At 36.1% G+C, this 24,106-nt stretch overlaps 2 protein-coding genes across 2 annotated transcripts in view; both read left to right on the top strand.

The window, feature by feature from the left end:
* The window catches only part of LOC129377892 (receptor-type tyrosine-protein phosphatase H-like), a 28,728-nt gene that overhangs the window by 3,982 nt on the left and 640 nt on the right, over window positions 1-24,106 (top strand). Inside the window, exons 6-22 of the mRNA XM_055058124.1 lie at window positions 13,578-13,841; window positions 14,476-14,745; window positions 15,180-15,449; window positions 15,610-15,879; window positions 15,965-16,228; window positions 16,864-17,124; window positions 17,221-17,451; window positions 17,690-17,959; window positions 18,048-18,141; window positions 18,226-18,276; window positions 18,383-18,464; window positions 18,569-18,659; window positions 18,742-18,818; window positions 20,585-20,719; window positions 21,586-21,708; window positions 22,613-22,773; window positions 23,786-23,921. Coding sequence (XP_054914099.1) covers window positions 13,578-13,841; window positions 14,476-14,745; window positions 15,180-15,449; window positions 15,610-15,879; window positions 15,965-16,228; window positions 16,864-17,124; window positions 17,221-17,451; window positions 17,690-17,959; window positions 18,048-18,141; window positions 18,226-18,276; window positions 18,383-18,464; window positions 18,569-18,659; window positions 18,742-18,818; window positions 20,585-20,719; window positions 21,586-21,708; window positions 22,613-22,773; window positions 23,786-23,921 — 3,050 coding nt within the window. The remainder of the gene's footprint in view (window positions 1-13,577; window positions 13,842-14,475; window positions 14,746-15,179; window positions 15,450-15,609; window positions 15,880-15,964; window positions 16,229-16,863; window positions 17,125-17,220; window positions 17,452-17,689; window positions 17,960-18,047; window positions 18,142-18,225; window positions 18,277-18,382; window positions 18,465-18,568; window positions 18,660-18,741; window positions 18,819-20,584; window positions 20,720-21,585; window positions 21,709-22,612; window positions 22,774-23,785; window positions 23,922-24,106) is intronic.
* LOC129377894 (receptor-type tyrosine-protein phosphatase H-like) lies at window positions 450-6,636 on the top strand. Its single transcript, XM_055058125.1, has 13 exons — window positions 450-696; window positions 793-1,023; window positions 1,145-1,414; window positions 1,614-1,707; window positions 1,815-1,865; window positions 1,968-2,049; window positions 2,140-2,227; window positions 2,343-2,419; window positions 4,271-4,405; window positions 4,566-4,688; window positions 4,844-5,004; window positions 5,542-5,677; window positions 6,032-6,636. Exons 1-13 carry the CDS (start codon window positions 624-626, stop codon window positions 6,158-6,160), a joined length of 1,650 nt encoding a protein of 549 aa, XP_054914100.1. The 5' UTR covers window positions 450-623; the 3' UTR covers window positions 6,161-6,636.

Raw genomic sequence — 24,106 nt, 5'->3', positions numbered from 1 at the left:
ATTATCATTCTCTGCTGCTACAGGTTGGTGATTTATTGATGCTTATATTCACTATGATTTTTTGACATTGATTATAAAAGTAAAGTCTTTATTGTCATTGTAGATTTCCATACAGTTTGCACAGGATACAGTTCTATATTCTGCAGTTATATTAAATCACCAAGAAATGAAATAAATTATTAAACACAGTATAGACAAAATAACATGACACCAAATGGTACCAAATATCAGCGTTTAACAAGGCTGTAGTCGTGTTGTTAAAACTGTTCTAATCTGGTTTAGTTTGGCTAAATGTATTCAAAGACACCAGTTTACAAAGCAAACCAGATTTGAAGTTTATTGTGAATATACAGTTTGTTGGATGTACGTTTGTGAGTTTATTAATCATGTGTTTTAAAGTGATGACAGGTCATGATTGTCCTGTTGTGTTTCCTCAGTTCCTCCCAGTGTGACGTCGGTCCGAGTTTCGGAGCGTTTAGTGGACAGAGTAACTTTAGAGTGGGAGAATCCAGATCCAGCCTGGAAACATCCTGAGTGTTAATGACACAAACGCATCTATAACCCAGAAGACGACGAGGACAAATGTTGTGTCATATAGGATCTCCAACCTGCAGCCTGGGACGATGTATCAGTTCAGCGTGATCACAGAGTTCTCTGGACTGAAGAGTTCTGCTTACACCGATCACACATTAACACGTAGGTACACAGGCAGGAGACACAGGAAACCTTTTCTGCTGCAGTTCTGTGTTGAATTAAAGAAGCAAAGGAGCTAAAATCCTTTTTACATTCCAGAAATCGACTGCAGTGCCGTATCCTGGAGTGTCACCAACTCATCAATCCAGGGAACAGTTGAAGGCTTGTTCTCCAAAGCTACGGCCTCTAATGGATCTGAAACTCTCATCAGTCCCGAAGGGAAAGACGTGAAATTTTCTGGTCTCTTTCCTGGAGCAACATATCAGATTTCTCTGCAGTATCAAACATCGTCTCAACTTTATCCACAGTGTAGCATCAAGATACCCATCAGTAAGTGCAAACCACTCAGTAAAACCTTATGTAAATATATAAAACCTTATGACAAGCGAGTCTGAGTTTATTTCACTGTAGAAGAAAATTAACTCCTAATTTTCTGGCTCTTTCCTCCCAGTTCCTCCTTCTGTAGCTCCAGCCTGCAGCTACTGGGGCTCTGGCTACAGCGCTCTGGTTAAATGGGACGAACCGGTTGGTGTGTGGACGGCAGCTGAGCTCAACATAAACGGGAAAACTCTCACTTTTCATCCAAATGACAATGAGCTCATTGTGAACGGACTTCAACCGGCCAAAACGTATAAAGTCTCTGTGATTTCAAAGCTGGAAACAGAAACTGATCCCTTAAGATCTGAACCATTTGTTTTTATCTGCTCCACTGATAACAGAGGTGGGCAAAAAAACACATTTTCTGTTTTGCTTTAATAAGTTATAACTTCTCTGAGCTGTTGAACGTTGCTCCTAAAATTATATTTTTTACTTATACAAATTTTTTCAAAAAAGAAATAATGAAAGTCTAGTAATATTTAATAAAGTGAGCATCCTGCCAGTGTTGTCCAATGATAAATAAATGAAATATATATTTTCAGGAGTCATTGCAGGATCAGTGGTTGGTGTTCTGCTTTGTGTTGCTGGAGTCTGTGCGACTGCTTTTATAGTCCTCAGGAAATCCGACTGCATCCGGTTAGTGCTTCCACAATCACAGAGCTATTATTCAATCTTATGTAAAGTATGAAATTTACCATTTCAAACTCCATATTTGTAAAAATACAGTTTTTATCTTCCTACAGAAGAAAAATGCCTTTCAGACTTGGATCCAAAACAACAAATAGAAGTGGAGAGTGAGTTTGTCATCATAAATTCATCTAAACAAATGTTATATGGTTTGTTTGTTTCTTCAAGTTTACAGATTGATGAAATGATAATAATCTGTTTTCTTCCAGAAATGTTTCTGCAGACAAATTTCCAAACCACTTCCATCAGCTGAGTTTGGATGAAAACAGAGGCTTCAGTCAGGAATATGAGGTTCACAAAATAAATTTAATCTTCTCTTTCTCATACAATGCATGTATTTCAGACATCAGTTTAATTTTATGGTGTCATATTTAATTTCAGGCTCTCGTTTCTGTTGGCACAAGCCAGACGTGCAAGGCAGCGATTCTACCAGAAAACAGAGAGAAGAACCGTTTTGACATCCTGCCTTGTGGGTTCAGGTCTTATTGTTGCTCCATGTTTACAACCAAATACCAGCTGAAGATGTTTTAGGAAATGTTCACCTTTTCTTTTCTCATCCGAGAGTTTCTGTGTCTCCTCAACAGATGACTGGTGTCGAGTTAAGCTTAATTCATCATCAGCCCCCAAAGACATGGATTATATAAATGCCAGTTACATACCAGTAAGTGTCCATATTAATTACTCAATTTTTAGGTACAACTTCTCTATTTGTTTCTTTTCTTCTTTATTTATATTTAAGGAAATATCTTGTCACAGTTAGAGCAACTTTCTTATTTCATTGTTTTCTTGGTGCAAAGGTATCTGCTGTAGCAGTCTGTACTGCAGCGAGTCTGAAGACGTGTCTGACTGAAGACGCTCAGACGTTTGCACCTTCATTTAAAATATTAGTTGAACTTCCTGTTGATGAAATAGAATTTTAAATTAGCACAATAGTACACAGGCTAACTTTTACGTTAAGACAAACTTCCAGTAAAGATCCAGGCTGGGACAGCTGGTGATTCTCTGAAACTTACATAAATTTCTAATCAGAAAGCAGCCTTATACTCCCTAAGGAGCGTTTCAGACAGGGAGTGTATTGGCTATCAGGGCAATAAATTCTTTACTCAGGGTTGAATAGTTCAGGCAAACACTAAAAACTATAGAAGTCTGTTACAAACATATAATCAAACATATTAATATATTTCTTTAAGCATTAAAAAGCATGTTTTTAATTAGTTAGTTTTAGATCCAAACTTATAGTTAGTATTAAGCAATAGTTTTGTGCAAGTTTGTTTAAAAATACCAACTGGTTTCTTGTTGAATCATTTTGAGGCAGAGATAACGCTCCAGATGCACGCCGTAAATCAGTCTCGCCTAAGGAGGCTGGCACGAGAAGAGCTGGGTGTTTCAGTAGGTCTTAGAGGTAATAAAATCAATGGGAAGGCCCACGAGGAAAAAACACACCTCCTAATGCATATATTTAACTTTAGAGAAAGGCACAGGCTTATAAAAGTTTTCGTTTGCAACAAAGAATTCGAATTGCTTTCTGCCCGAGTTCGCAATTTCCGAAAAAATGAATTTTTCTGTCTTTACTTTCAACTGGTGTAATTGTTTCTGTTTTGTCATGTCTTGGACTTTTGATAATCTAGGTGAGATGCTTATTGTAACATTCTTCTTGTATTGATTTTCTCTGGATAAAACTCTGGATATCTGAAGTCTGACGTCATATGATTGCTCTTTCTCACTGAGCATATTGAGGCTCAAGAATCCGGGATCAGAGGAATGAATTAACGAGCTAAATCAAGTTATTCCTCTTTTAATTCTTAACACTGTGCATTCACATTTATCTGAATGCAACTTGAACTGATACAACAGTTTTTATTTAGCCAATGATCTGCAAAGAGGCAAAAACAGAAAAAACAAACAAATTTTGGCTTCGTCCACACTGCAGCCTGAAGTGACCCAATTCCGACTTTGTGTCAAATCTGACTTTTCTTTCTTTCTTTACCGTGGTCGTTCACATTTCCAAATAAAAGCGACTTGTATGTGATCTCCAGTGTGAAGTGAAAGTGTCCCGCATGCGCAGTAGAGGGCGCAATAGAGAGAGTGCGCAGTTATTTTCCAACCGCGATAATAATAATAAAAAAAAAAACAGCAGAAGAAGAGCCCAGTGTTTACGGAAGTAAACACAGATGCTAATGGAGTAGCATATCTTAAGATTTTGAAGTTGTTGTCCGACTGAAACCAGAACATGAACAGTTTAATCATCTTTATCGTCCGCCATGGTTGTTGTTTTTCTTCCTGTTTATGCGCATCAGGGCGCAGAATAGTGACGTTTGTCGAGTATCGATGACGTTCCATTCGTTCAGTGCGATACGGTGGAAAGACTGCGGTTAAAAGATCGGATGCGTATCGATAACCAGGTGGCCGTTGGAACAAATCCGATGTTTTGCTCTGACTGTCAGGAATCGATCAGATGAAAATCGGAATCGGGTCACTTCAGGCTGCAGAGTGACCAGCCTTGTCTCTGCAGGGCTACAGCAGCAGCAGAGAGTACATCGCCACGCAGGGTCCTCTGCCCCACACCGTGGCTGATTTCTGGCGGATGATTTGGGAACAAAGCGTGAAGAGAGTTGTTATGGTTACCAACCACATCGAAGCAGGAGGGGTAAAAAAACAAAGTTATTCAAATTTTAAAGGAAGTTAAATTACAAAATAAAAGTTAATAGGTTGCTTTCCTTGTTAAACTGTAATCAAATTGTAGCGAATAGTCAAACTGTAGTTTAATCATGAATAATGGAAGTTTTATGTATTTTTCTTATATGTAGAACAAATGTGCTCAGTATTGGCCTGAAGACATGAAGCAGAGTCAGTATGGAGACGTGTTGGTCTCTGTAACATCCGAACTGAAGGAACAGAACTGGACGCTGAGGCAGTTTACCATCAAACAGGTACAAGACTTCACTTTAAATACTGATGTTGAGTCCAATAAAACTCTCAACTCTTTTGGTTTGGTTTGGTTTGTTGCTCCTCCTTTTCTCTGTAGAGTTTCTGTGTTTTGAAGAGACACTGAATGTTTTTATTGAATATTAATGTTTCCGTGCAGAAAAGAAGCTCAGAGCAACGATCAGTCAGACATTTCCACTTCACTGTGTGGCCTGATCGCGGAGTCCCTCAGGGCACAGACGTCCTGATCCAGTTCAGAAGGATTGTGAGGCAGGACATAGAGAGTGACGGATCAGAGGCACCGACTGTGGTTCACTGCAGGTACACCCAGTTTACCCAGATTACCCAGTATGGTCTGTATGACTGCAGCAACTATCTGCAACATTTCAAGGTTCTGATGGACTTAAATAAACCCAGATATTTCATTTTGTTTTGTTGCTCCAAACTAATCAAAACACTTCAGATTAAATGATTATTTTTTAAATATATACCTGCAAATATGCCACTATGTTACGGCACATTATTTTTAGTTTTTACACTCATTCAATCCAATCTTTTGAATTTTTGGTACTTTAGGCAAAAGATGTAAATATTCATGCATTAACTTAATTTAAGAGAAAATTCCTGAAAAAAATAAAATTCACACAAAGTTCAGATCATTTCTGTGTTTGAAAAGTTAAAATTTTTGGACATTTGCGCTCAGAAAATTAACTCTAACCCTAATAGTTTGTTGTATCGATGGAGAAAACATTTGCAGGTAAATTCCCCTTATGAAACATGACTCACCTGTTTAGTTCGGAATAAAAAAGTGGATTATTTGCAGTTTAACATGTCAGAGCTGCTTGTGTTTCTTTGCAGTGATGGAGTGGGAAGAACGGGAACTTTCATCGCTCTGGACTTCCTGCTGCAGCAGCTGGAGAAACAACAAGCTGTCGGCATCAAGGACTTTTTACACAGGATGAGGCGACATCGATCACACATGGTGCAGACGGAGGTAAAACTGCTTTCTGCTGCTTCAGGATAACTATGGAAGCAAAATAAACCAAAGAGATAAGTTGTGGAAAAAAGTGTTTGCCCATTTTACCCTTGTGTGTCAAATCAAGACTTTTTAATCCAGAGATTTTAAATATGATAAAAACTTCTTGTTTTTATCAGTGATGGCTTACATGAGAAACAAAGAGAGTTTGTACGACCTTAAAGCTTCTTATTTTTATTTTTTTCCTCTAAATTACAAAGGTCAGTTTACTTTAGAGTAATTTTCAGCTGTTCTGTTTATAATAATGTCAAATTGACACGTTGCAAGAGGTTGTGTTTAAATAATGAGACATTTTGTTGATTTCCTTTCCAGTCGCAGTACATTTTTCTGCACCAGTGCATCATGGACCGCCTGCAGCCGGGCGCGGCGCAGGAGGAACACATTTATGAGAACGACGACACGATGTACGCCAACACCATCCAGCTGGAAGAAATTATTTAACACAAAACTGGTTTCATTCCACTGGTAGATAATATAGATAATAGTAAACCAGTTCTTTGGACAGATTGATAAAAATTTTGATGATATCGATACCAAGTCGGTATTAGTATTGGATAGATATTAAAATGTACTCTTTGGTTTCAAATTTTCTGTTGAAATTTATTTTATTTTTGTATTTTTTATCTCTGCCTTAAAAGAAGATATTGTGAGATACACAAATTAGTTTATTTTCCCGTTTATTGTGTTGATGTTAAAGTATTTTGTAGATGCCTATCAACTTTTTCCAAATTCTGTCTTAGCATTTAAAAAGAAAAACTATAAAATAGGTCAGAAGCTTATTAAGACAAACTTAAATAATAAAAAGTATCAGTATCAGTATTGGTATCAGTATCGGTATCGGTATTGGTGATTTACTTGCTATCAGATCGATACCAAAACATGTATCATGCACACCTCTTGTCAAGATGTGATTATTTTATACTAAATGTTTAATAAATTTTGTACTGTAAAAAATATTTTGTGAAATTGTACATTTCCTTCCTCCCAACTTTAATAATTATGGAGCCAATTTAGGAAGGGTGGCCAAAAAAAAGACTTAAATTTGATAAAAAATCTCAACATATTTATGTAAGAAACGTTACTCAGAACTACAAAACTCAGTAAAAGGGATTTTATATTCATTCAACTTACCGAATAATAAACTTCAGAGACTCCAAGGGACAAAATACAACAAAATATCTTGAATTTGAAATATTATCTTTAACACACAAGAACAATGCCTTAGCTCCTTGATTAGCACAAAACAATAGACATTTAATAGAAAGTTAATACAAAATAAATAAAACAGAACATCAAAGCGAAACTAACCACAGACAAACTCTCAGTACAGGATTAGATTTACAGGAAATCAAAACCACAGATTGAAAACATCAGAGGCTCAGCGGGGAAGTGGTGCAGCGTTGGCTGTTTGTTGGTTTGATGCCACTAGTGAGGAAGAGGTGACTCCTCATCCTGAATAACATTTAGTAAATGTTATTCATCACATTTGGGCTGCGTTCACACTGCAGACTGAAGTGATTTAATACCAGTTTTGTGCCTTAATGCGACCTGAGTCTAATCTTTTTACAACAGTCTGAGCAAGAGGTCAGAGATCAGATCATGGTCGTCTGCAGTTCACACTGGAGATCTCCTTCCAATCGCTTATGGAAGTGTGAACGACCACAAAAAAAAAAAAAAAAAAAAAAGAAATGAAATCATTGAGTGAACGCAGCCCCAGTAATTGTTTTAGAATAAAACAATCTATCATTTTAATCACTGTTTTTTGTTTCCTTGTGTTAAAATGCATTTTTACTGTCAAAATTTGCTCTTGAATATTTTCAGTATTGGTTTTGTAGCACAATAAAATGCAGCAAAATAAAAAAGAAAAGTTTTCACAAACCATTGAAATGTAAAAATTCTATCTTGAAGCAAACTTGGGTTATATAAATAACAAAATAATCTGATATAAGGTAAACATTTAACTATGGAAGCCAGTTTCCACCACTTTGTTAAAAAATCATTATAATGAGATACTATTTCATATAATTATTGAATGTGTTCAGATATTTCTTTCTCAGAAAATGACAATATTCACTGTATAAGTGGAGCTTCAAATTTGAAATTTGACATGAATAAAACAGTGACATCTAGTGGTGCAATTGATTAGAGTAATATTTTTTAAGTTTTGTTTAATTTCGAAATAGTGATCTCATTATTTTTGAGATCTTATCTCATTATAATGAGATAATTTTTTTAACAGAGTGGCAGAAACGGGCTTCCATATTTAAGTACAATAAAAGCATTTGAGTTATTTTCAGTCTGAGATGTTTCACTTTGTCAGTCTGTCAGTTTACTTGCTTTCTATTTAAAGTAAAATACTTTACAATTATTTTTAAAAAGCCAAAATTACTTTTTTTTATGTTGCATTAAAAAAAATGAAGTTCTAACTTAAAAAGATTGACTTCATTTACTATATATAATCAAATTAAGTTTGTCAAACTTGTTTTACTTACATTTATTGAACATGACAACCTAATAAACTTAAATATAGTTATTTGGATAAACTTAATTTGATGACTTACTTTTTTAAATTGGATCACCTGTTTTCTTTTTTTTAGTGTGGAGAGAGGATTAAACTGTACAGAGGAATGCTGCCCTCTAGTGTTTCTTTTTATATTGCAAACATTAAAATAATGTGTCAGTCTGACACAAATTTCTCTGTTATTATAATTTATTGGTACAATCTAATTCCATGCTGCCACACTTTTTACTTTGACTCAACTTTCCACTGATATGCTTGGATACTCTGATCAACTCACTTCATTAACTATGACCTTTGACCTTTGCTGGGTGGTAATGTCAGCAGGTGTCCAAGCAGTTATGTCGAATTAAAAGAAAATCTTTATTTAATAATCTTAGAGAATCAGTTTGTAATAAATGTGTGATGAATCTACATATTAGTTTCACTTTCTAAACAAAGAAATAAAATATAAATATTTTACAATATTCAAACATTTGGAGATATGTCTATATTTATTGACTCTGGATTATTTAGGATTAGCTTGAAAAGGTTACAAACCTTTAGCCCATAGTCTTAAAAAGAAAGGAAAATAAAACAAAAGTAATTTTGCGTGAAATGTTAATTAGTAAATGAAATGTTATCATTCTTACTTATTTCTTCCTTATACAACAAGTTGTTAGTTAACATGACCTGATTAAGTAAATTATACTTCCACACGATTTCAGGAACTTCTGGACTTTCCTCATTTAGCAACGCTGGACGTTTTTTCCCCAAAGTGATTAATTTCATTCTTCATAGTAATCTGTTTGTTTATTCCACATCATCATGGAAACAGGATTAAAAACTCAACTTTTTTTAGGTTTTAGGAATGGCTGTCAGAAAATTGTTTTAATTACAGAATTAATCAGAAATGCCTTTTTGTTTTGGCAGAAGTTGGAACTGAAGCAGTGTTTAAATGAATACAGTTATTAAATATCGTTCATTTTGACTGCTTCACTCGTTCATCAATGTTCATTGAACATGACAGCCTCGAAATTTTATAAAAACCAACTAATAAACATTTGTATCAATAAATCCTATAATCCAGCATGAATGTTGAATACATCGTCTTTATGAAAGTGTCTGAAACAAGGTGCGCTCTGTTTGAAACACGGAAGATAATTAAAGTTCTGTTGTAAAGTTTTATCATTAATGGTTGTGGAAAATGATCATTTAGGAAGGATACTTCCTTCACATGTTTCCCCTGTGGTCAGATGGCTTTTTAAAAAGGCTCTTTGCTCTTTGTGAAGCTTTTATTGAGGCCAAGTAAATGTGTTAGTTCAATAAACAGGGTTGGACTTTCGCTCTGCCTTTCACATTTTCAATTTGCAGTTCCTTATAGGTCCAAACCGCAAGGAAGCCATAAATATCACAACTCGCTGAAACTGCAAACAGAGAAGGAGGCAGAGACAAAATCTTAAACAAAATCAGCTCAGACGAACATTTTACAGAAGTAAAGATTGAAACGTTACAAGACGTCCATAGAGGTTTATTTACTGATGATTTAAGGATTCGGCCGGTCGTAACCGTGAAGCGGACGGTTACAGCTGATAAAAAGCAATCAACATTAATAAACCTGCAAAGCAGGCAAATCTGCCTGATCGATGTCCCCTTGAAAGCAGCAACTATAACCGTTAATAAGGAAGTGCCAGGCGGGGCAAAGGTCCCCGAGCTCACACAAGTCTAAAAAGGAGAAGCAGTTATTTACTGTGTCACTTGTGAGTAAGAGAAGGGACCAGAGGTTACAAAAGGAGGACCTGGTTAGGAATTAAAAGTCAACACTGGATTTATTACTGCACTGAATCAGCAGCAAGCTGGGGGAAATTTGCTGTTTCAGTCAACACATGAGGTGGCCAAACAGGAAGAGCTGAGGTTGATCTGACAGCGGAGAGGAGCCTCTGCATCTTCACATGAGAATAAGGACAATAATCAATGGCAAAGATGGAGCTTTTATCACTCAGATCCACATCAGGCCTCCTGTTACTCTACGGCTCCTTCAGTCTGCTTTGGGTAAGTTCTGTATCACCTTTACATTTACTGGATCAGATGATGATCTGTGCAAAAAACACAGAACCTCAACAAAAGGAAACAGTGTTAACCACAGAGGGACTCAAGATAGTCATCGCTGGAGAAGCAAAAGTACACTTTGCCTGTAAAAAAACCAAAAAAAAGTTGAATTTAAGAAGCAAATTAGTTAATAAATACATGGATGATTATCTTTCAGCTGTCGAAGATGCAGCTGGGGTTGAATAACAGCTTCTCATTTCTTAAACAACGAAGTAAAGAGATCCAGAGAAGATATGAGTCTGTTGAAAACGGGTCGAAATACTGACAGACATCCAGCAAACTAAACGTCTGAGGAGATTTCTGGAGCTACTAAAATGAATAAAATAGTTTCCAACACTGTTAAAGACTAAGAAATGTGAGGAACTATTGTTGAAACGGCAGAAATGATCATAATCAGCAGCTGGTGCAACTTTTGTTGGAATGAAGTGAATCAAATAAAACAGAAACTCACAGCTACAAACCCATTCAGGAAGTTGTTATATAATGAAAAGATTATTTCAGTAACTGATTTCACAAAGACAGATTTTTCAAGCCTTCATTTCTCGTAAATAAAATGATTTTTTTATTCACAGCAGAGATTAAAATATTACATCAGGACAATGAAAAATCATATTTCTACAGGAACATCAATTTAATAAAAAATATGCTTAAAGGTTTTTTCAAAAGGTATTTCTAATATGACAAATGAGTTTCAACAGAAGATGAATTGTAATTTGTTTGATAGTGAAAGTGAGAACATTTCCACAGTGTAAAGGAAACTCTACACTGTAAAACATTTGAGACGCATTTAGTTGTGTTTACTGTCTTCTTCTCTTCAAGTCAAATAAATTTGTCGAGTTTTAGATTTTGAACCTGAATGTTTTAGTTCGTGAAAGAAAAACTTACAGCAGAAACTTGTTTATTTTTTTATTGAATAAACTGGAGTTTTTAGATTAGCACTTAAAAACTGAAATAAGAAAAAGAGTGGGAACTATTTACTATTTTGTTTAAATTGCAGCATTAAGTCAAAACTCTCAATTCAAGATTAATTAACTTAAAAACAATGTTTTGACTATTTGTCTCTAGTTGTTAAATCAACTTCATGAACTTTAATTTCTGAGTTAAAACCAAAATAATTTTCCTGTTGAATTAAATTTTATTTTGAAGTTAAACCACCTTCTAATGTTTTACAGTGCATTGATTGACCATCTGTGTAGAAACGTCTCAGTGAAATTAAATGGAGAAAAAAACTTTAAATTGTAAGATACTAGAATAGACAGGAGCCCAGAGCAACAGAAGGTCATGTGACCTTCAGATTTACCCTCTCCAGACTGATTGGGGCATCAGGTTAAGAAGGGGCAGATAAAAAGATGCACCCATCATAACTAATGTCTGTTGTAGCAACCAGTGGGGGCAGCACTAAGATCTGAGACCCAAATCACACCAGCAGGTCCAACTCTGAAAGGCTGAAGACAAACAAAATGAAGACTTTGGAGTGGCCTAGTCAAAGTACTGACATTAAAATGACCTCAAAAAGGACGTTCATGCTGGGAAAACTTCCATTAAGGCTGAATTACAACAATTCAGCAAAGATTAAGTTTATCACAAACACCTGATTGCAGATGCTGGTACTCAGTGTGACCCAATCAGATATCAGGAACGATCATTTGTCTAGGTTTGGATTTTTCACCTTTAATGACAAACATCTTCATTTAAAAACTGCATTTTGTGTTTACTTGTGTTGTCTTTGGTTGATATTTAATTAGTTTGATGTTCAGAAACATAATAATAACAGGAAGGGAGGGCAGGACGTATTTCAAACCACCATCTTTGGAAAAAGTATTTATATAAACTGCTGTAAACTGTGATAACTGGAGTTCATGCTGTTGACAGTCAAATAGTTCTCCAGCATCTTTAATGTGTTTTTAGTTTATTTATCTTCATGTTTCAGGTTGTAACAGTGAACTCCACGACAGCAGAACCAATAGGAACTTCATCAGTAGAACCCAAAGAACCTGGTTAGTATGGAAAGTATTATTATTGTTTATAAGTCACATTTAGCTTTTCTAAAGTGTCTCCTCTTTTTAGTTCCTGGGAATGTAGCCAATGTTTCAGTGGTGAATCAGAACACCAGCAGTTTAACTCTGCAGTGGGACAAAGTTAATAACATCTCAACATATAAACTGGAATATGAAGTCAATGGTTCTCCTGTCATGAAGGACATCAGTGATGCTGCTGGAGAAACATTTGTTCAATATGTGGTTCCTGGTCTGACTGCTGGGACACAATATAGTTTTACTGTTTTCTCTGAGGCCAATGGAGTCAAGAGTTCTGGATTATCATTTCCTGCTGCTACAGGTTGGTGATTTTTCTCCATTAACATTAACAAATTTTGAAATAGCTGAATTTATTAACCAATAATTGACTGCAACTGTAAACTCTGTCTTTATTTTGTAGCTCCAGAAAATGTCAATAATGTTTCAGTGGTGAATCAGAACAACAGCAGTTTAACTCTGCAGTGGGACAAAGTTAATGACATCTCAACATATAAACTGGAATATGAAGTCAATGGAGTTCCTGTCATTAAGGACATCAATAATGCAGATGCAGTTGTTCAATATGTGGTTCCTGGTCTGACTGCTGGGACAGAATATAATTTCATTATTTTCACTGTGTTGAATGGAGTCAGCAGCTCTGGATTCTCATTCTCTGCTGTTAAAGGTTGGTGATTTGTGAGTTTCATCTCATCACAAGATAATCACTCTGGAGCATCACCTCCATTTTGTACATAGTTCAATCAGAATAAATAATTCAGAATGTTTCTGTTTTCTCTCTGTCTTCAGCTCCTGTAGATGTAGCCAGTGTTTCAGTGGTGACCCAGAGTGTTAACACTATAACTCTGCAGTGGGACAAAGTTGACTTTACCTCAACATACAGACTGGAATATAAAGTCAATGGAGGTTCTGTCTCCCAGGACATCAGTGATTTTTCTGGAGCTACATTTATACAACATGTGGTTTCTGGTCTGACTGCTGGGACACAATATAATTTCACTCTTTTCATTTCCTGTGGCCAGTGGAGTCAGCCTCTACACACTGCTGCTACTTGATTTATTTTCTTTCATTCCAAGTTGATCAGTCATTGCATCCAGAGCATAAACTTCTTTTTATCCACAGTTAATGATCAATATTCTTCTCTGAATGGTTTAATTTCACTGTGCAGATCTGACTTTCTGTCTTTTTTAAATGGTCCCTGTGTGTTCTCTGGTTTCAGCTCCTGAAAATGTAGTAAAAGTCGAAGTGGTGACCCAGAGTGTTAACACTATAACTCTGAAGTGGGACAAAGTTGATGGCATCTCAACATACAAACTGCAATATGAAGAAAATGGAGTTCCTGTCATTAAGGACATCAATAATGTTGATGCAGTTGTTCAATATGTGGTTGTTGGTCTGACTGCTGGGACACAATATAGTTTCACTGTTTTCACTGAGTTGAATGGAGTCAGCAGCTCTGGATTCTCATTCTCTGCTGCTACAGGTTGGTGATTTATGATTGTTAAAGAGACAAAAGGTGGATTGAAATAATATTAGTTGGTCACTGAAAACAAAAACTAATTAACCTCACATGTTTAACTTAGTTCACATCAAATCTCAATTTAACCAGTTTTTAATCAGTTACATTGTTTCGCCACAATGATTCAACTTATACATTTAGATTTAAAATGATTAATTTGTTCAGCCAAGAATTTGGTTTCTGACAGGAAATGAGACAGACCGCCTTAAAATATTTAAAATTGTATCTACAGTGTCAGAAGTATTGATTTAAAACAATAGAATATCTTTTTATTTTATTTGCATTTTTAGTATTTACTAGTGAACTCAAAAGCCAGTTCAACAAACTATGTAAACATAACTAATCAAACTGTTTTTATAATTGTTGACCAGCTTTTTGCATGTTACAATTTATATTTTTATAATTAAATCCACTGAGGTCAGAAGGCTTCTTTGCTTTAATCCTAATATTGAGGATTAAATATTGACTCCAAAGCATAAATATTGCTTCAACTCATCTCTGATAAAAGGACATTCTTACTTCAAAGCTGTTTACATTAAAAATATGAATAAATATGTAATCAGTTTATTTTTTGTCTCTGTCTCCTCTTTGTTTTCAGTTCCTGATAATGTAGCCAGTGTTTCAGTGGAGACCCAGAGTGTTAACAGTATAACTCTGAAGTGGGACAAAGTTAATGACATCACAACATACAGACTGCAATATAAAGTCAATGGTTCTCCTGTCACTAAGAACATCAATGATGCTGCTGGAGAAACATTTATACAATATGTGGTTTCTGGTCTGACTGCTGGGACACAATATAGTTTCATTGTTTTCACTGAGGCCAATGGAGTCAGCAGCTCTGGATTCTCATTCTCTGCTGCTACAGGTTGGTGATTTATGATAGTAAATGAGACAAAAGGTGGAAGAGATTACAGAAATTATTCAGGCACAAAAACAACACTTACTAAAATCCCTCAGGTTCAATAATTGACATCAAATCAAATCAGACGACATCAACACATGTATGAATATAGTGTGAAACTTTAATCTGTTTTCACTCTCAGTGTAATTGCATTGAACACTTTCTGTCATATTTCAACAATTTATTTGTGGTTCTGATCTCCATATCTTTGAGGATGGAAGGCCTCTTTGCCATCACCCTCATGAATTCATGTCCTTTTCAAATATCAATTTTCCTTCAACTCAGAAGAACGTATTGGTAAAATAATAAATCCCTTCAAACCTAATCCTGCAGAGAGTAAAAATATCCTCAGATTAACTCATTAATTCAGATGTTTCTGTTTCCTCTTTGCTTTTCAGCTCCTGAAAATGTAGTAAAAGTCGAAGTGGTGACCCAGAGTGTTAACACTATAACTCTGCAGTGGGACAAAGTTAATGACATCTCAACATATAAACTGGAATATGAAGAAAATGGAGTTCCTGTCATGAAGGAAATCAGTGATGCTGCTGGAGAAACATTTGTACAATATGTGGTTGTTGATCTGACTGCTGGGACACAATATAATTTCACTATTTTCACTCAAGCTAATGGACTCAACAGCTCTGGATTCATATTCACTGCTGCTACAGGTTGGTGATCAGTGAATATTAATGTGATTAATGTGAGGAAAAAGTGGACTGAGATTAGTAGCCATCTAGGAATATCAGTAAAATATATTTCACAATAAATTATTTTTTGTTATAAACTTCAGTTTTTCATCAGATGTTTATGTTTCCTCTCTGTTTTCAGCTCCTGAAAATGTAGCCAATGTTTCAGTGGAGACCCAGAGTGTTAACAACATAACTCTGAAGTGGGACAAAGTTAATGACATCTCAACATACAGACTAGAATATGAAGTCAATGGTTCTCCTGTCATTAAGGACATCAGTGATGCTACTGGAGAAACATTTGTACAATATGTAGTTTCTGGTCTGACTGCTGGGACAAAATATAGTTTCACTGTTTTTACTGTGGCCAATGGAGTCAGCAGCTCTGGATTCATATACTCTGCTGCTACAGGTTGGTGATTTATTATCATTAGCAAGAAATTGATGGATTTATTAAAATAAGCAACCATTTGATAGAAACTGTTCTTGGTTTTCAGCTCCTGTAAATGTAGAAAGTGTTTCAGTGGTGACCCAGAGTGTTAACAGTTTAACTCTGCAGTGGGACAAAGTTGATGGCATCTCAACATACAAACTGCAATATGAAGAAAATGGAGTTCCTGTCATTAAGGACATCAATAATACAGATGCAGTTGTTCAATATGTGGTTCCTGGTCTGACTGCTGGGACACAATATAGTTTCACTGTTTTCACTGAGGCCAATGGAGTCAACAGCTCTGGATTCTTATTCTCTTCTGCTACAGGTTGGTGATGATGTCATAACTTTAGATATAAACTGTGACCAAATAGCAAACTTGATCATTCAAGAGTTATATCTTTTAGTTTCTTTAACTCTTGAATTCTCAGAAGTTATGAACAACAAATGTGTAGAAATAAGTGAAATCCTCCACTATCAATTTAAAAACATAACTGCCTGGTACGATTGCTCAGATATCGGTGATTCATTAGTGCCAACGAATATAAATAGGGCTCTGTGATTGGCTGCTTTGCAAACGCCACCTACTAATATATCAGATAGCTTTACGTCTTGGTTTCTAAAAATCCAAAGCTGCATTTTGAAATATATTTTAGATATGATCTGTGAATAAATTGCAGATTTGGTCCTTAGTTTGAAAGAAGGACCAGATTTGACGTCAGGATCTTTGTCCCATTTGAAAAAGCAAAAACAATGAAAATAATATGTCTGGATTTGCTTTGTTTAGGCATCATCTACCATATAAACAAATAATCAATGAATCACTGATTCTTCAAGATCTCCATGTCAACAGATTTAAAATTTATTATCACATTAGTTGGATGAGTTGATTTTTATACAAAGAGTTTATTAATCATGTGTTTTAAAGTGATGACAGGTCATTGTCCTGTTGTGTTTCCTCAGTTCCTCTCAGTGTGACGTCGGTCCGAGTTTCGGAGCGTTTAGTGGACAGAGTAACTTTAGAGTGGGAGAATCCCAATGAAGCCTGGAAACACATCCTGAGTGTTAATGACACAAACGCATCTATAACCCAGAAGACGACGAGGACAAATGTTGTGTCATATAGGATCTCCAACCTCCAGCCTGGGACGATGTATCAGTTCAGCGTGATCACAGAGTTCTCTGGACTGAAGAGTTCTGCTTACACCGATCACACATTAACACGTAGGTACACAGGCAGGAGACACAGGAAACCTTTTCTGCTGCAGTTCTGTGTTGAATTAAAGAAGCAAAGGAGCTAAAATCCTTTTTACATTCCAGAAATCGACTGCAGTGCCGTATCCTGGAGTGTCACCAACTCATCATCCCAGGGAACAGTTGAAGGCTTGTTCTCCAAAGCTTCGGCCTCTAATGGATCTGAAACTCTCATCAGTCCTGAAGGGAAAAACGTGAAATTTTCTGGTCTCTTTCCTGGAGCAACATATCAGATTTCTCTGCAGTATCAAACATCGTCTCAACTTTATCCACAGTGTAGCATCAAGATACCCATCAGTAAGTGCAAACCACTAAAATTAACTCCCAGGAAATGGTTTTACTGTTTTAACCATCATTTAGTTAGAAATATGAAGGTATTTAATTAAAAAGTGACATAATATAAAAGCTAAGGATGTGATGCACATTTTATCAGACCTGTGTGTTTGAGGAAAACTGAATATATTTTATGAATCTGAATAATCAATAATTATTGTTTTTATTGTTTCTGATGAATTTTCTGGCTCTTTCCTCCCAGTTCCTCCTTCTGTAGCTCCAGCCTGCAGCTACTGGGGTTCTGGCTACAGCGCTCTGGTTAAATGGGACGAACCGGTTGGTGTGTGGACGGCAGCTGAGCTCAACATAAACGGAAAAACTCTCACTTTTCATCCAAATGACAATGAGCTCATTGTGAACGGACTTCAACCGGCCAAAACGTATAAAGTCTCTGTGATTTCAAAGCTGGAAACAGAAGCTGATCCCTTAAGATCTGAACCATTTGTTTTTATCTGCTCCACTGATAACAGAGGTGAGCAAAAATACACATTTTCTGTTAATAATAATAACTTATTATTATAAGTTATAACTTCTCTGATCTATTAAATGGATCCTTGCAGGAGTCATTGGAGGATCTGTGGCCGGTGTTCTGCTTTTTGCTCTTCTCATCTGTGTCGTTGTATTTCTTTTCCTTAAAAAGCCAAATATTATCAGGTTGGTGCTTCCTCTGTCACACCACTAATTACCTCCATAAAGTTAATAATCACATCAATTAATGTTTGGTTTCTCTTCCCGTAGCAGAAAAAAGTCTTTCCTCCCTGGATCCAAAAAGCCAGAGTCAAAGGGGAAGTGAGTGTGAGCTTCCTTATCTCCAAACTCAACGCTCAGAGGAAATCAGCCTAAAAATAACCAAGTTTATCAAATTAAACTAACATTTCTACTGGTTTTGTTTCAGACTCATCCCTGCAGCCAAATTCCCAGACCACTACCACCAGCTGAGTTTGGATGAAAACCGAGGTTTCAGTCAGGAATATGAGGTTTTTATCTCCTCCGTTACGTTTCCAGATGAAGTTTCTGTCGTTCTGTGGAGCAGAAGTTGCTCGTTTCATTTCATGGTGTTTCGTTTTCTGCTTCCACTCAGTCCCTCGCTCCTGCTGGCACAAACCAAACCCAAAAAGCTGCGACTCTGCCAGAAAACAAAGGGAAGAACCGCTTCACCAACATCCTTCCTTGTGAGTCCATCGTGTTCCTGTTGGTGTTTCTGTGGCATTTCATCTTTTTTTTTTTTAAATCACGTTTTCATTCTCCCGCTAGATGATTGGAGTCGAGTGAAACTAAATACATCAACTCCAAACGATACCTTGGACTACATAAATGCTAATTACTTACCAGTAAGTATGACTGTAACCATGTTATCATAGTAACTGAACTATGTTTTATAACCTCAGCTTATGAGAATCACATGTGGCGTTCCTCAGGGCTCCGTTCTTGGGACACTATATACTTCTGTGGAGCACAGCAACTTCTCTTACTATATGCTGATGACACAAAACTTTTTATGTCTGTCTCATTATTGGAGGACGAGTCAGAATTTCCAACATAATTCAGAAAAGACAGAGGTGAAGGTTATAGAAAGGCCTGTCACAATAATCAATCCATCAATTAATCGCATTATAAATTAAAAACAAACTCAATATTTTTCTCTTTCTACCAAAAACTGGATGATAAAAGTTTTCAGTTTGGAGTTTTGGGCTCAACTAGCTCTTACTTTGAAGGATATTTCAAATCTGAACAAAAAACATTGAGTTTAATCGTTGCAATGCGACAAAATGTGGGAAAGGTGAAAGGTCAGCAAAACAGAGATATAAATCTGTTTTATAAAATGCACAAATATCCCCTCAAAGTAGAAGAAATAACAGCAGAGAGAGAATACACAGATGCGCTCTATGCGTCTTATTTTGAGTGAGTTTTGTAAGAGGAAGCAGTTTTACACTTTGGTAACTGAACCGTGAATCCTAATGCGCCAGATCGTGATTTAAAGTTTGCTTTCATAAAGCTGAAGCGTTTATTAGTTGGGTTTTTGTAATGTTTTATTCCTATTTCATGTTGTCTTGCATTCTGATAATTTTGTAACAAACTGTACAAAGTCTGCAGAGCGAGACAACGAATCACCTGCTGGAGTTAACATATGTACATAAGGAAACAAATAAAGGAATTTACTCTATGGTTAAACTTTAATTTCAATGCTGTTAGTGTTAAATTTGATATGTAGCAGTGAATAATAAAAGTTGCTTCAAAGGACTGAAGAGAAAAGCTTCACCAAACCCAGAGTGGCGTGATCATAAGTCATAAAGCTGTAGAAAAATCTAAAAGGAGGAAGTTGATGGAACAAACAGAACAAGATAACTGAGGGATCAAATCACAAGAGCTTTAATAAAATAATCTCGATTCCATTTTCCACAGCATATTCTAATCTTGGTAGATGAGACAAAAACTTATTAACTCCAAAGTCCAAACTACAGCAGCAGTTACAGTTTGTAGGAGGTTATATATTAGACTTTGAACTGTGGTAAACTGTTAATCATAGAGCTTTTCTGGTAACTTCCTTCTATTCTTTTTACGGCATCTTAGCAGTCGCCTTCCTCATTGCTGTAGCTTTGTTCTCAAGGTCTCTCAGCAGATGTGGTCATAAAATAATCAAATCACTGTAAGCTAAAATCTTATTATGCCTCTTGTGTTATTATGTAATCATCACCCCAACAAATATGTCTTTTATTTGTTTATAGCATTTTTTACATGGCGTTTTCTGGGCATTTAGTTGCATTTACAGGTGTGGGTTGACCTTTGCTTTCCTAATGACTTCTGCTCTATTTATAAGCTTCAGTTCTCCTAATCATTGTGTTCTTTGTTTGAATCAGGACCGGATCACATGTTGTCATTAATAAATCTTATCTTGGTATTATGCCTTGCTTATAGTAAATCGTTAAGAAGGATGTTGACATAAAATTGATGATCCATGAGCTTCGATCAGAAAGCAGAAGTTTGATAAGCGCGATGGGTTTACAGAGAAGTGTCAGAGGAAATGTGTTGTTTTCTGTGTGTTCATGTTGACATTGATGTTCATGTATGAAAGCTTAATGAAGTTCTTCTTTCTCAGGGCTACAGCAGCAGCAGAGAGTACATCGCCTGCCAGGGTCCTCTGCCCAACACGCTGGCTGATTTCTGGAGGATGGTTTGGGAGCAAAAAGTCAAGAGAATAGTCATGGTTACCAACTGCGTTGAAGCAGGACGGGTATGTTTGCTGAAAAATGTTCTACGGAGAAACATTAGGGACGTTTAAACCTAAAACGAAAGAAAAAGATGCACTGTAAAACATTTGAAGGTGGTTTAATGTGAAAATAAAATCCACCTGCTGCCTTGAAAATGAAATTTAAGTCAACAAGAAAATAGTTTCGGTTTTAATTCATAAATTGAAGTTCATGAAGTTGATTTAACAACAAGAGACAAATTGTCTGAACATTGTTTTTTAAGTTCATTAATCTTGAATTGTGAGTTTTAAATTAATGCTGCAAGTTAAACTAAAAAACAAAACTGGCCTCACACAGTTAAGGAGACACATTTCTCTATTATTTTACTCACAATATCAAGTTTAAATAACAACTTATTTTACTTTAGAATCATTTAAATTCTAGTTTCAAATCCCATGAACCAAATTTTTGATCTGATGATGAATTTTATTAAACATCTCAATGAATTCAGCTCAGAAACATTTAGTGTGATACATCATCCTATCAGCTGCACTAAAATAAACATTTGCCTTAATAACACAAGAGTCAGATCAATATAACGCACTTCCATCTCGGGAGACAGAAACATGCTGCTAAGCATTCTGGGAAATAGTTCCCATTCTTTTTCTTCTTTGTTTTTTAAGTGCTAATCTAAAAACTGTTTATTCAACTTTATAAAATCTAAAACTTCTTAAATTGACTTGACATAAAGAGTAGAAGATAGTAAACACAACTCAGATGTTTTACAGTGTGCAAATCTTTTGTTTCTTTTGATATTTGGTGATTAAATTGATATGTGAGCCTGAAGCAAACCAATGCAGTATCAGAAAAAGCACCATGGTCATTTTGTGTGTGTGTTTTTTCATTGCAGACCAAATGTGAGCAATACTGGCCTGAAGGCCCGAACCCTTCAACTCATGGGGATCTGATTGTCTCCAAAACGTCTGAGCAGAGAGAGTCCAACTGGGTCCTGAGGGAGTTTAAACTGAAACATGTAAATAAAATCTCCTACATTTCAAAACCTAAAGAAAGTCAGTGCAAATCATTTCCTTCAGTTCATTTTTTATCTAAATAGTAATTTAAGTAGTCTGACCTATTTAAAATTAAGACGGTGTTAGCACGTTACCTGCTAGCAATAGCCCTCCATGTAAAACACATAAACAATTAACTTTAGTAACCCAGTCAGAGAAAATGCTTCATGAAAATACAGAATAAAAATGAGCAAAACAGCGTTCACATAAAGGGACAGTTTGAAATGTCTGAGATGAGTTTCTGTTAAAAGGTTGCAAGTGAACACAAGGGCTAGAAGCTAATGGCTAGTTAGCGGCCAAAATGATGCAAATTAAAAATAACTACAGCCTCAAAAATTTTACAGCTGTGTATGTAAATATTCCCTTTTATGAACCTTTAAACCTTCAACTAGTTTGCATTGCAATTGTATATATTTCCATGTAAACACCAACGATTTATTTCCCTGTGTAAAACATGTAGAGGTATAGAAAGAGAAAATATTGCTGGTGTTTAGGAACATAATTTAGCAGTTTTGAAGAGTATGTGTTTCACACAGGAAGATCATTGATGACGCACCAACAAATTATTGACTTAAAACTAAGTTTAAAAATTCTCCACTTAAATTTTAAAAAATTATTATTTTTCCAAGTCATCTTGTATTTTTTTTTTATTTGAAAATTTCAAATTGTTAAATTTCAAATTGTTTCTGTAAACTTTAAACTACTTCTTACTAAAGGAAAGATACTGACTGCTCAATACCTCTCCGCATAACCCCTTCTTACAGTTTTTTTATGTTGCTTATATTAAATATGGATTTTTATTGGCTATAGTTAAACATTGACCTGTTATAACCTCTTAAATGCATAAATATAACTTATTTTATGCAGACGAAGGATGCAGAGGAACGGATGGTGAAGCATTTCCACTTCACTGCCTGGCCTGACCATGGAGTACCTCAGGGCACAGAAGTCCTGATTCGTTTCAGAGGACTTGTGAGGAAACACATAGAGAGTGAAGGGAGCAAAGCACCAACCGTGGTTCACTGCAGGTAAACAAAACGAAAAGGAGACTCAGACACCCACCAACTGATTTGTACATATTAATGCCGACGACTTTCCAATTCATAGTTATGAAAGTTGAGCTTTTAAGATATGAATTTTGAGCAAGTAAAGGAGAAATAACATCAACCTGAAAACTGCAGTGGTTGCAGTTTTAATTTGAGTAACTTTCAGAAAACAGATAAGGAAGTAACACTTTCTGAGTCGCACTGCAGAGGTTTCTAAAAAGAGTAGCTTTACTAAATTTAGGCTACTCTAGATTTTTGCAGCTTCCACAACCACACATTTTATAAACTGTTTGCTGATACAGGTGGGCACCAGTGAGGTGCTAGGAAGCTAAATTTTATCATCTTAAAGAGTCAAGTAAACTTCAGTATTGACCTTTAGCAGGAGTCACACTCTACAGAACTCCGGCATGATGAACGTCAAAACAGCAACTGCTTCATTTAAAGCTAGTCAAAAAAAAACAAACAAACAAAAAAAAAACAGACATATGTGACCTGATATCGCTTCTGTTTAGTTGATTTCACTTTGAAATGGTCACAGGGCCTCAGCGGTCAGCTGCACAAACCGACAAGGACAGAAACCAAACGTGTAATTTTGATACACAACTTCAGGTGAAGTCAGTAATTTGATCAACGCGTCAGGAGGGAGCAGGTTCGGGTCGCTTTCTAAGCCAGCTGTTTACAACTTTTGCAAAAACCTCTTCTTTCAATTTGTTTTACTTTAAGACAAATTATCTTGATTTGAATAAGTACAATAAACTGGCAAAACAATTTCAGTCTCTCTCACTTCGGTCATCCGAAGCGTCATGGCGCCTCGGATGACCTGCAAAGGGTCAACAGAGGAAGTAATCACACAAACAGTCCAGTGTTGACTATATGGAAGAGATAACATATCTTTATGGTGATACTGAAGTATTTACATGTAGCTTCCTGTAGTTGATGTTCATGATGTTTAACCAGAGTGTTAAAGTGCTGGTATCTGTTGTTTTGCTGCCAGTGCCGGGGTGGGCCGGACGGGCACCATCATCGCCCTGGACGTCCTGCTGCAGCAGCTGCAGCAGGAGCGGGCCGTGGGCATCAACAGCTTCGTCTCCAAGATGAGGCAGCATCGATCTCACATGGTGCAGACGGAGGTAAATCTAACACTGCAGGATTATTGCTCTCCACAGCAAACACCCATAAATCTTAACAAAGCTGCTTTTGGTGTTTGTAGATTTATTGTCCGTATGGTTATTTGGAGGTTAACATTACAGTAAAATAAACTCCAGTACTTCTGTCACTTGAGATGAGTGTTAACAAAAGTTCTAGAAAGTAACTA

This window comes from Poeciliopsis prolifica, unplaced genomic scaffold (assembly GCF_027474105.1).
Source record: "Poeciliopsis prolifica strain line A6 unplaced genomic scaffold, Auburn_PproV2 SCAFFOLD049, whole genome shotgun sequence".
Taxonomy (NCBI): domain Eukaryota; kingdom Metazoa; phylum Chordata; class Actinopteri; order Cyprinodontiformes; family Poeciliidae; genus Poeciliopsis; species Poeciliopsis prolifica.
The sequence above is the reverse complement of the archived record's forward strand: the minus strand, read 5'-3'. Positions and strand labels throughout refer to the sequence as shown.

Bases quoted from the DNA above. Each gene is read 5' to 3' on its own strand.
- LOC129377894 (XM_055058125.1), top strand. From the start codon at position 624: ATGTATCAGTTCAGCGTGATCACAGAGTTCTCTGGACTGAAGAGTTCT. The intron at 2,228-2,342 runs GTGGGTTCAGGT...TCTCCTCAACAG, and splicing joins CCGTTTTGACATCCTGCCTT to ATGACTGGTGTCGAGTTAAG. The intron at 5,678-6,031 runs GTAAAACTGCTT...TTTCCTTTCCAG, and splicing joins CACACATGGTGCAGACGGAG to TCGCAGTACATTTTTCTGCA.